General features: G+C 40.0%; 1 protein-coding gene across 1 annotated transcript in view; it reads left to right on the top strand.

Annotated features, from left to right (window-relative positions):
• Nucleotides 1-12,813, top strand: part of MAP2 (microtubule associated protein 2) — a 275,144-nt gene that overhangs the window by 227,338 nt on the left and 34,993 nt on the right. Inside the window, exons 8-9 of the mRNA XM_039249970.1 lie at nt 7,047-7,292; nt 9,032-12,787. Of these exons, the coding sequence (XP_039105901.1) occupies nt 7,047-7,292; nt 9,032-12,787 (4,002 nt within the window). The remainder of the gene's footprint in view (nt 1-7,046; nt 7,293-9,031; nt 12,788-12,813) is intronic.

Below are 12,813 nucleotides of genomic sequence, written 5' to 3'. Positions count from 1 at the left end.
AAATTAGTGAACAGCCACAGGATTTAACCCTTCAGTTTTTCAAACCAATTGGTTTGCAAGACCCAGAAAAAAATCTATGAAGGTGTAGCTTATAGCAGGTTGAGTGGAAAAGGAGCATGTGGGTTTTTTATTTAGGAGAATTTTTTTACCTACCTCAACACAGCCTCAAGGAAACTTTAATCTAAAAGCATGTGACTACCAATTCATTTATACAAATGCTAGACAGTGCTTGGATTAAATTGAGTAATTCAGTGATTTTTGAGGATGTGATTATTTTTATTAGTTATCAAAATTTTAAAAGCTGTTCTTTCCCAAAGGGGAAGCATAAACGTTTCCTCCAACAATAATTTAAGATGTTAATTACTGTAAGTTATGAATATTCATTTATTATACTTGATTTAATAATAATTCTCAGAATGTGTGCTTATTTGGGGAAACAGGGATTTTGATGGAAAAAATAAATAAGCAACACACTTAAAAGGAAACTCGGGTGCAATGAATCAATACTGCAGTAGTTGTCATGTTTTCAAATTAATCTCCTTTTTCTTTTTGGCCTAACCATAATAGTTGTCATTTGGACTGAACTGTTAGAGTTTGGAAGCCTGTGCAAGAACAATGGAATCATCTGAAAATAGAACCAGGAAACTTTCTGTCCTCTTAGGTTTGCTCCAGAATCCTAGGGTGGTGTTTTCCTGTGTCAGTGATGTAGTAACATTATCGTTGCTGATCTGAAAGCATTTTTCCTTCCATATCATTCTGGGCAGCAAAAGCTTGCAGAATAAAAAGGGCTTAGAGATACTGGAGAACAATGTAAGCAGAGCCAATTGCCCCAAGCAGTGGGACAGAAGTTGTGATGCCAGGCCAGGCAAAATCACTGAGCCACGGATACCCCAAGAGACTCTGTCTCTATTACAAAGTGACTACTCATTTACACTAAAGGGTACAGACAGACCAAGACTGGGTTTTATGTGGCAAACCCTACTTTAACTCAGTACCAATTTGCAAATGCTTTAAAAAATTTTATATGAAAACAAATTAGGGAAAATGTATTCCTCCACTGAAATCATGTAAGCTTCATTTCTGAATAATATCATTATGCTATAGAACTATGTAAAAGTCCAAGATTTCATGAGGTAACCCTATCCTTTGAAATATCACATTATCCAATGAAATAGAATATTTTCATGGTGAAAGCAGAGTCCCTCCCCCAAAACACGTGTACTTAGAGTAAAAGGAAACAATCCACAACAAAACCAACTCATGAAATGAATTCACTTTTTATAAATCTCTCAAGTTGGCTTTGATGTATCAAATGAATGGAAAGCACAGGTTCATGACAATTTGTCCGAGTAGATCAAAGACAAAGATGCTAACATACAGGGAATTCAGCATTGAACTTGGCATTTTCTCAGAATCTCCTCATTTAATCCTCCCAGCAGCCCACAGAGATAGATACTATTCACTTCCACTTCTTTCCCCTGGATGTCATGGCCAGTAATTCAGGATTGCAAGCCAAATCCCAGTCCCTGCAATGATAGCCCTCTGTGTCCCTAAAGCCATTCTTATCTCAGTTCTTAATGTGGGGCTAAGAAACGGCAGTGATCTTCCAATGAGAGTTTGTTTGTTTGTTTGTTTGTTTAAGCTCCTGGACCAATTTTCTCTTTTTTTGAAACCATACCAAAATAAATAATTCATTTACTTATAATTGATATGTATCCCACCTCCACTGGGTATGGAATACCCCAAGAAGACAACCAAGAATACCTGCCATGCACGATTCTGTAGCAAATAAGTTCTATTTCTTCTATCATTATTGTTGGAGCCAAGCATACTGTTTGGTTTTAGCTAGCCACAGTCTTCTTAGTATAACTTCCCTAGCACATCTCTGGAACTTGTAGATGGACTTGAGGCTCATAGGTCCTAAACAGAGACTTGGAGCACATACAGCTCATAGTACCAAGATGGGGCTTTGCCAGACATTCTTTTTGGAGTTGCTTGGCTATACAAATACTACAGAGAAGTTCCTTTTCACTGCAGCCCTTAAAGTTTTTTTGTTTTTTTGTTTTTTTGTTTTTTTGCTGTTTTTGTTGTTCTCTGTTTACAGTGAGAGTTTTCAGAATAGAAAATACTGTTTCTTTGAAATGTTACAGATCTGAAGCAAGACTCAGTGAGTGCTGTTTTCACATTTTGACACTTTCAAATATGAGCAATGGCAATAAGAAAGAGGAGATCAACATCTTCAAAAGGCTAACACATTCAAGGACTATTGCCTTTAAACCACCAGCTCTCAGCTTCAAATTCATTCGTTTTACATTATAGTCATCCCTTCTCCCCAGACAATGTTGAAAAGCAGGGAGACAAATATGCCATTTTCACTTGTTGATTATCCATGCAAACTATTGAGCATATTGGAAGCTTTAGAAGTGACTTGCATATCTGAGGTGTTTAGAGCCTTAAGGAGTCATGGAGGATATATGAATGGGTAGGACATATGACAAGCCCAGGACTTATGATTCAGCCTGTATGGTAGGCCAATTATCTCAGTCACTTATCTGCGCAGCTGAGAAATCGTGCCGAGTTGAACTAAGAATACCGACTGTAATTTTAGGCTTCTGCTACCCCCTGATATAATAAGCATCATGGCTGAGAAAGTTCTGAGCATCCATCCTGAAACCCATAACACGGAACAATCAGTAAATAATGTGCTCAAAAGATTACAAGTATTCCCTCTATAAAATGTTATTTTAGTATCCTTATGATTTCAGATTTATTTCCAGCTGTCAGCACTTGGTTGCTGAAAATAACTTACTGCCCTAAAAATACAATGCATTTTCAAATAAATGCTATAATCTGCTTTAATTTTGAAAGAAATAAATATTATACAAATAGATACACAGACGTTCAATAAATCTTAATAATTCTTATTATTGAAAGTTATGAAATTGAAAACTTATTTCTCTATATAAATAAGTAAATAGTGATTAGCAAAGTCAGTAAGCTGCCATGTAGGCCTGAGATGTAGTGTGTATACCACAGCAGAAGCCAAATACTGTTTTTTGTCCTCATCCTTAACGCTCATTGAAATATACCAGAATCCAAGTGCTAAGCAGACTGACCTACACTTGTGTATTTAAGGAAACATTTTAAATAAGGCCGATTTCTAAGCCAACACACTGGAAAGGATAGAAGTGAGAGCAGTTCTTTTAGTATTTCAGTGAGAAATATGCAATGAAGGTTTAAAATATAAAGACAGCCAAGAGCCAGAGGTGCAAATGAAACCACATAGAATAAAGTCTTGGTGAATCTTAAGTCAGCTCTGCAGAACTTCTCAGCTAGTTGTATCTCTTTTAAGCTTTCAGAAGAAAAAGAAAAGACAATGTTTTATATTATTAGGGACTTTCTTAAAACCATCTTCGTTCACTTTCATGCAAATAAGAACCAGTGTTGGAAAGGAGGCCCTAGGATTTGGCATGCAAAGAAAGATCGAAAGAGCTCTGCCACTGTGCCCTCCTTAGAAAGACAGGAAAAAATAATGCACTATAGATTTTTCTTAACTGGATTGGAATTAAAAATGGCTTTCTGGTAAAAGTCATTAATAAAAAATTAAATTAACCAAAGTGCTAACTATGTGAGCATCCTAGATAATTAAGGTATGCTTCAAACAGGATTGTTTCCCTCTGTAATTGTATAGCATCAGGTTCTAACACTTTTCTTCTTTTATAACTTATAAATATATTGACAGAAGCATGGAAAGAATCGACTTGAAGAAATTTCCTCCAAATAATGCATTTGTATTGTTATGCTTTGTTCCTATTCCAGTATTTTTGTGGTTATTCTGATTTATTTGAGGGGAATGTATAGATAATTTTTATTATGTACAATAAGGGGTGTTAGTGCCTTTGATTTATTTAAAGCAATGGCAAGGTTGCCTAAGGCGTAGTGTAAATTCAGTGGCTACTGAAGCGTGAATCATTCACTGTCTCCCATCCTCCATCAGCTTGGTCTTGCTAATTCTCCATCCCGCTGTGCTGGTTCTGTAGCCCATTGTGTCCTTGTGCAGGTGTTTGTCTCGTTTGTCTGATCTTGTGCCTGTCTTGTCCAGTTCTCCCTGCAGTTTCTTCCTGTGTGTCTGTTTGTAGATGAAGGGACTGAGGATCAAGTGGGTCCTCTACACAGTTTCCCCAGCCACGAACCTGCCACCAGCGGGGAGAGGCGTAGACTCCTAGCCCCCTCCATCTCGGTATCTGTGCCTGATGATGACCCTCCCAATTCCGATGAGGAGTACTATGAGCATCCTTTGTTCAGCTCACAATGGACTGCCTCTAGTGTGCTCCCCAGTGTCCCAGCGCAGAGTGCAGAGGCCCACTTAGGCCAGGAGAAAGGTGAACCAAGCATGGTCCCCTTTGGCTCCTCCTCCCCAGCCTGCAGCTTCGACCACACGCGTCATCCTAAATGTGCCTTTGTATGTGGGGTGGGAGGGAAAGGAGCCTGTTTTTTCCACATGGAAGTGAAGTCCCTATATAGTTGATATGTCTAGCCAAATACCTCATGTACAAGAAGCCTTATTTGAGGCATATGAGTATTTTCTTTTTCTGTATCAGAGCTTCTGAGAAGAAAACAAAAAGGGGGGAGGGTGTGCAGGTAAAACAGAGAGAGCAGAAAGAGTTCAATTAAAGTATGACTCCTTTCTGCTCCCTGTAAATAAATCAGTGAAGGAAGAATATATCCTCTTACTCAAACTGAAGAAGAGGATCCTATATGTAATTTTTCCTCCTTGGATACATAATATCACTAGGACCAGACTTAAATAGAATTAGCCTTCTTTTTAGTGCCATGTAAGTACAATAGCTCTTTTGTGAATCTGTTTAGGGCAGAATTAACGTTACAAAATGAATGCATTTCTCCAAAGCACTTAGTCGACTACAGAAAGTACAGAGCTCTCCCCCCTCAACCCCATGACTGAATATTGGCTAACATCGGCAGACCTGGGCTAAAGTGAAGGACCCACAGCCTTTGTCATCCACCCTCATAAAGCTAGAAGACCCCAACGTATCACTGGCTGTGATGAGGGTCAAATAGGTGGGTGGTGGGCTGCAATTTATCTCATTCTAACTAGGTAGTTTTGTAAAGGAAAACAAAATTAGTGCCAAAACATTTTTTTGTGTAGGTGAAGAGGTTATTCTCAAATAGGGAAAAATGATTTGTTTGCATTAAGTTTATTTTCATATGGAACAGTATTTAATGTAAGCACAGATAGTAAAATCATAGCTTACCAGCCACATTCATGCTAATAAACGTCTTCAAGGGTGCTTTGGAAAACAAAGAGCTCTAATGGCTCAGACACTCTAACAGAGAAATATAACCCATATCAAGTAAACTAAGTTCTTCTAATAGTGGGAACTTAAGCACAATTGAGAAAATATGTGAGATTTTGAATAAAGAACAAGTGTAGTGGAAATACACATGATTTATAGAAAATGAGGAAAGGGCAAATGAAAAGGTTTTGTGGATTTGGAACACATGTCGATTAAATTGATTAGACTTTATCCAACCAGGAGACATTAGTAAAGCAGCTATCTTACAAATCTCATCATCTGTAATCAAAATCTCTAATTCTATGCATTGTAAAAATGGCCTTACTAATAATTTGAAGTCTGAAATTTTAAATGTTACTTACATAATTAAATGATAAAACAAAGTGTTTGGGTGCTAAAGGGGAGGGAATAGAGGAAGTATTTCTCTCCCCTCCCCCACCCAAGAGTTTTAATATTTCTCAAAAAGAAAAAAAAATCATTTCCTTTCCATCTGCAGTCTTTCTCACTGGGCCATTTAAACAATGTATAATTGTTTCATAAGAATCTTTCATATGTAGAACTATAAAACAGCTTATATATCTCCCTCTAATTTCTTAAGCAATAAAATGGAATTTATTTTATTGGCGTTTGAAGTGCAAATGAGAAGCAAATGAACACAATAACTCATGGCCTTCATAAGTGTGCTTTTTACATTTTAATTGTTAACATTTTTCCATGTGGTATACATCTTTTGGGAGGATATTTTGGCAGCTTAGTTGCCATTCAATTATCTTGGTGGGTTTGATTTGAATTGCAAAAATAAGACTTTATAGGTAATATGCACATTTTCTTATTCAGGATCAAGGAAAAGTATACATGAACTACATTATTGGTATTTCAAGGGGTTGAGCAATATGGTAACAGTTGTGTCCCAGAGGTAGACTTTTCTAAATGGTAAGGTTACATTTTACCGGAACCTCATTTTTCAGGGTATTTTCCTTACTCCTTGAAATGTTTTACATTCCCTGATACCCATAATGCAAGGAAGGTAAAATAAATTGAGTTAGGAAGTCTTTTACCTTAAAAATACTAAATAAATAATAGCAAGGTACAGTTTGAAGCTTTAAATACTATACTTGCTTTTAAATACTAAATAAAATAGTTTTGATGGATTCCATGATCAAGCCATTAAGGTAGTTGATGGCTATTATTTTGAGACCAGGTGTTTGTTTGTTTGTTTGTTATCCCCAAAGATTCTTTACTGAACTTTGCATGTTATAAATAAAGTAATAAGAAATGCATATGTAGGGGCTTACTGCATTGGAGAAAACAGCACATGTCTAACAAATGTCAAGATTTCTTCAATACATCAATGCAGCTATCTTTTCATGATCATTTGTTGTCCAGCAACACCATCTCTTATGTCCAGCAAGCTTTCTACACGTGTGCCACTTACTGCCATTTCCACCAAGGGTAATAGAGCAATAAAACCCTTTCAGCTCTCAAGTTTTAAAATAAACAGCCTTTTAATGAAACTTTAAAAGGCATCATTATTAGCAAATTATATATATAATAATTTCCCAAGCAATACATAATGCGCAATGCATTAGAATATTAATTTGCTGATCCAAATGGGAAAAGAGGCTCTGGTGAGGTCAGTATAATGGAGCTGAAAGTGTTCCTTGAATGATATTTCTGCCATTTTGTGTATTGTTCTGTGGTCATGATGTCAACATCTTTTTCATCCCTAAGAAGAAGAAACGCTAGAGGGAACAATGGCTGAGGAAGAGAAACCTGCCACTCTTCCTGGGAAAGAGTGTGGGGCTGCCAAGGCCTCAGACCAACCCAAGGGCCTCAGTGAGGGCCAAGTGGAGTCTAGTGCGGAGGCCCAAATAGTTCCTGAAGAGAGCGCCCCAGCAGGGGCCCCACAGGAGAAAAGTGTAAAAGAGGTCTCGGAGGTGTCTCCAGAAGTAAAAATCCCTTCCTCTGCTGGGGAAGGTGTGTCTTTCCTAGGATTTGCATGTGTTTTGTTGCCAATGATCTCTTCACCAGCTTACCAACCTGATGCCTTTCCAATGCTATTCCATTGCTTGGTCTTCTCATGATCCCAAGACTGCTGTTTTAGGTTTAATGAGCAGAGTGTGGCTTGCACAGGTGCTGTGTGGCAGCTAGGTTTTCCACCGCTGCAGCTGATTCTTGGTTTTCCTTTGCCATGGTACGATATGCTTTGCAGCCAGGCTGACGATGCTGTGTGAGCTTTTTGTCCGCCCCTCATCTCAAGTGTTTGCCAGTCACATTGCTAATACATGTATATTTTTATTTTTTATTTTTGGGACAGCGATTCATACGCTTTTCTTTCAAATCGTAGAGTTGGATTTTGGCAGATAGAGGCTTAAATGGTAGAATTGTTTTTGTTTGCAACTGCAGTGTGCTATATTTTTTATGCTTCGATGAGTACCGGTTTGGTTTCCTTAAAAGCTCCTGCTGATGCTTCTCATATCATTTCCTCTCCATGGCAGCCAACCTCTTTAACCATCACCATATCTCTTGAGTTTTCATTCATCTAACCTTTATTAGAAGTTCATAAAATATTTCTTTTCTATTGTTACAACAGGACACACAAGTATATAAGGTAATGATGATCCATACACTTGCTCTTCGAGAGATGGCTGAATTTTATTATTTGCCCCAAATCTTTTCCAGATAATTACATTTAGCCCTAAAGACCACAGTGAAGTACCTGTGACCTTAAAATACAAGTGAGACTCTGAAACCTTTTGGGTTGGTGAAAAAAATAAAATTAAAAAAAATAAAAAGAGTCATTTAATTTCTGGCAAGCATCTCTAAAGCCAATACTTGGTTCCTCATGACTGGACATGTTCCAGGGAATGAGGTCATGACCAAGGAGAGAAAGATATTATAATAATTGACTCTTTTTAAAATGTTTACTCACATGACATCCCAATTAACAACATAATTCAGATTTTCTTACATCTGTCGTATAAGTTAACTAATGATTAGGAATTAATAATTTTGAATTCATGGTACAAATTGACTTGTCAGTTTTTAGGTCATATCATATAAAGTTAATAGCAAATATTTATTTATATTCCTGACATTTAATCTCAGATGACCTCTAAAAAATTATGTCAGTAACCTTTCAGTGTTCAAAAACTTGGTCCTGGTATGTGTAAATCAAGTTAATTGAAACTATTAATTCTTATTATAAATTATTTGGCCTTCTGCCCATGGCCTACCAGCTCATTTTTAAATGAGAACACAAATGAAAAAGTTCAGTAGACATTCCTCCTTTTTCGTATTTAGTCCTTAATGTATTTTTATACCATAATGTTACTGACTTATTCAATATACTTTAATTTATGATTTTTGTCTGTGGAAGGCACATGAAATTTTTTTCTACTACAATACACATGACATACTATTAGGAGAAACTAAACAAGGGAGAAAGGAGTATTTAAAATACACATTTAACTACAAGTCCCGTATGCACTAATTTGCAACAGGAGTCCATTTTAGCAGTACAAATATATCTCAGTCCTGACATTTTCATATTGATTTTTAAATGGGTAGCATGCTTGCATGTTCCATAGTTTCATTTTGTTTTGTTTTGGTTTGTTTAACCTACCATTCATTTGTCATTTCAAAGTATAATTTTAAGCTTACTGCCTGAAAGCACTTGCCTATTATTTGTTTAAAAATCAACCCAATTACTTCAGGTTTACTTCCAGCCTCGAAGATGGAGTTCCATGATCAACAGGAATTGACTCCCTCCCCAGCTGAGCCATTGGACAAGAAGGAAAAGGAGTCAGAGGAACAAAGTAAGCCTGGTGAAGACCTTAAACATGCTGCCTTAGTTTCTCAGCCCGAGACAACTCAAGCTTACCCTGATAAAAAGGACATGCAAGGCCTAGAAGAAGAAAAAGCACCCCCCACTCTGTTTGGGCATGGTCTCAGTGCCGGACTGGAAGACATGAAACAGAAGACAGAACCAAGCCTCGTGGTGCCTGGTGTTGGCCTCTCTGCAGAGCCCCCAGCTCCAAGAGAGCAAAAGGACTGGTTCATTGAAATGCCAGTAGAAGCGAAAAAGGATGAGTGGGGTTTAGCTGCTCCCATATCACCTGGCCCCCTAACACCCATGAAGGGAAAAGATGTACTGGAGGATATCCCCAAATGGGAAGGGAAACAATTTGATTCTCCCATGCCAAGTCCCTTTCAGGCTGGAAGCTTCACTCTTCCTGTAGATGTCATTAAAAATGAAATAGTTGCAGAAGCATCACCCTTTGCCCCTGCTCTATTGCAGCCAGATGACAAAAAATCTCCGGAAGAAACCAGTGGCCCAGTGACTGCCAAAGATAGTCCTAAAGCTGAAGAGCCTCATAAGGAGAAACCTGACAAAATGGCAGAAGTACCAGCCTCAGAGGCAATCACCTTACCCAAAGATGCCCACATTCCAAGCGTGGAAGAATATGTCCCAGAGAAAGAATTAGGGGAAGAAAAAGGGGCAATAAAGCAAGAGAGTGTGCAGAAAAAGGAGATCTCAACCCTCGTTGGACAGGAAGCTCCACTTACTGAAAAGGAATCTCAGCTAAAGCTTGAAGAAAAAACAACCATCTCTGACAAAGAAGCCATGCCAAAAGAGAGTGAGCCCCCAAAACTGACAGATGAAGAAGCAGGCATAATTCAGCCCACCGCGGAGCACGCCCTCTCAAGAGAAGAACAGAAAGGCCAAGACGCTACCACAGATACACTAAAACAGGACTCATTCCCTGTAAGTTTGGAGCAAGCAATTACAGATTCAACCATGACCTCCAAGACACTGGAGAAAGTTCTGACCGAACCAGCTGCAGTAAGTGAACAGAGTGCAACCCAGGACCTTTTCCAAGAAAAAGTTGCTGATAAAGACCATAAGGTTGAAGGGGTTGGGGCTGAAACATCAGCTGAGCTTGAAATGCCATTTTATGAAGATAAGTCAGGAATGTCCAAGTATTTTGAAACATCTGCCTTGAAAGAAGAAGTGACAAAAAGCATCCAGCCAGGCAGTGATTACTATGAACTAAGTGACACAAAAGAAAGTGCCCAAGAGCCTTTTGATACCATATCTCCTGCATATAAAAATGGTGACAAAGGACTTGAGGAAGCTAAGGAACCCCAGCCCAGTGCTCCAGCACAAGAAGCAGGGTATAGCACTCTTGCACAGAGTTATCCATCTGAGGTGCCTGAAGAGCCCAGTTCTCCTCAAGAAAGAATGTTTACTATTGATCCAAAAGTGTATGGGGAGAAAAGGGATCTCCACAGTAAGAATAAGGACGACTTGACCTTAAGCAGGAGTCTAGGACTTGGTGGGAGGTCTGCAATAGAACAAAGAAGCATGTCGATCAATTTGCCCATGTCTTGCCTGGATTCCATAGCCCTTGGATTTAACTTTGGTCGGGGACATGACCTTTCTCCTCTGGCTTCTGATATTCTAACGAACACTAGTGGAAGTATGGACGAAGGGGACGATTACCTTCCAGCCACAACCCCTGCACTGGAGAAAGCCCCACATTTCCCAGTAGAAAGCAAAGAAGAAGAAGAAATAGAGGGAGAAAAAGCTACCGGACAGGAAAATACTCAAGTGGAGACATCGTGTGAGTCACCTTTCCTAGCCAAAGACTATTACAAAAATGGCACTGTAATGGCCCCTGACCTGCCTGAAATGCTAGATCTGGCAGGCACAAGGTCAAGATTAGCTTCCGTGAGTACAGATGCTGAGGTTGCCAGGAGGAAATCAGTCCCATCAGAGACTGTGGTCGAGGAGAGTAGTGCCGGCTTGCCCCCCGTCACTGATGAAAACCACGTTGTTGTTAAAACAGACAGTCAGCTGGAAGACCTGGGTTACTGTGTGTTCAATAAATATACTGTCCCACTGCCATCACCTGTTCAAGACAGTGAGAATCTGTCAGGGGAGAGTGGCTCCTTTTATGAAGGCACTGATGATAAAATGCGAAGAGATCTAGCCACAGACCTTTCACTGATTGAAGTAAAATTGGCCGCTGCCGGAAGAGTCAAAGATGAGGTCAGTGCTGAGAAAGAAGTATCCCCGCATATCCCTGGTGACAAATCGGCACTGGGTAGGGAGTTTGATCAGGAGAGGAAAGCTAATGATAAGCTGGATACTGTACTAGAAAAGAGCGAAGAACATGCTGATGCAAAAGAACACACCAAGGCAACGGAAGAGGCCAGTGATACAGTTGAAACATTTGGATTAGGAGTAACCTACGAGCACCCTTCGACCAAAGAACTGACCGTATCAAAAGACGCATCCCCTCCGGAGGCTGAGAAAGCCGAGAAAGGTCTTAGTTCAGTCCCAGAGATAGCTGAGGTGGAACCATCCAAAAAAGCTGAACCAGAAGTGGATTTTGTTGCACAGAAAGCTGAGCAGGGTCAATTAGATATTAAAATCAGTGACTTTGGACAGATGGCTGCAGGACTGACCATAGATGCTGGAAAGGCAACGGAACTTAAACTAGAAGCTACACAAGATCTCACCCCCTCATCTGCAGTACCTCAGGAGGGAGATGTGTTCATGAGTGTTGAGTCTGTTCACATGAAAGAAGGCACCAAAGCCAGTGAGACAGAAATCAAGGAGAAGGTGGCCAAGCCTGACTTGGTGCACCAGGAGGCTGTAGACAAAGAAGAGTCCTACGAGTCCAGTGGTGAGCATGAGAGCCTCACCATGGAGTCCTTGAAAGCGGATGAGGGCAAGAAGGAAACATCCCCAGAATCTTCTCTAATTCAAGATGAGATTGCCATCAAATTGTCAGTGGAAATACCTTGTGCCCCTGCTGTTTCAGAGGCTGATTTAGCATCAGATGAGAGAGCTGATGTCCAGATGGAATTTATTCAGCAGCCAAAAGAAGAAAGCAAAGAGACCCCAGATATATCTGTCACGCCCTCTGACGTCACCGAGCCGTTACCTAAAGCCATCGGGGCTGAACCAGCAGAGGCTCAGAGTGAGGAAGAAGAGATAGAAGCCCGGGGAGAATATGATAAACTGCTCTTCCGCTCAGACACTCTTCAGATTACCGACCTGGGAATCCCAGGTGTCAGAGAGGAATTTGTGGAGACCTGCCCCGGTGAGCACAAAGGAGTGATTGAGTCTGTGGTAACCATCGAGGATGATTTTATCACTGTAGTGCAGACCACAACTGATGAAGGGGAGTCAGGTTCCCACAGTGTGCGTTTTGCAGCCCTAGAGCAGCCCGAGGTGGAGAGGAGACCGTCCCCCCACACTGAAGAAGAGCTCGAAGTAGAAGAGGCAGCCGAAGCCCAGGCAGAACCCAAGGAGGGCTCCCCGGAGGCTCCAGCTTCCCCTGAGAGAGAAGAGGTTGCACTTTCAGAATATAAGACAGAAACCTATGATGATTACAAAGACGAAACCACCATTGATGATTCCATCATGGATGCTGACAGCCTCTGGGTGGACACTCAAGGTGTGCATTATTTTTTTTTAATTTTC

The sequence above is a fragment of the Hyaena hyaena genome, unplaced genomic scaffold (assembly GCF_003009895.1).
Source record: "Hyaena hyaena isolate Hyena2069 unplaced genomic scaffold, ASM300989v1 scaffold_353, whole genome shotgun sequence".
Classification (NCBI taxonomy): domain Eukaryota; kingdom Metazoa; phylum Chordata; class Mammalia; order Carnivora; family Hyaenidae; genus Hyaena; species Hyaena hyaena.
This window is presented reverse-complemented; position numbering and strand designations above follow the sequence as displayed.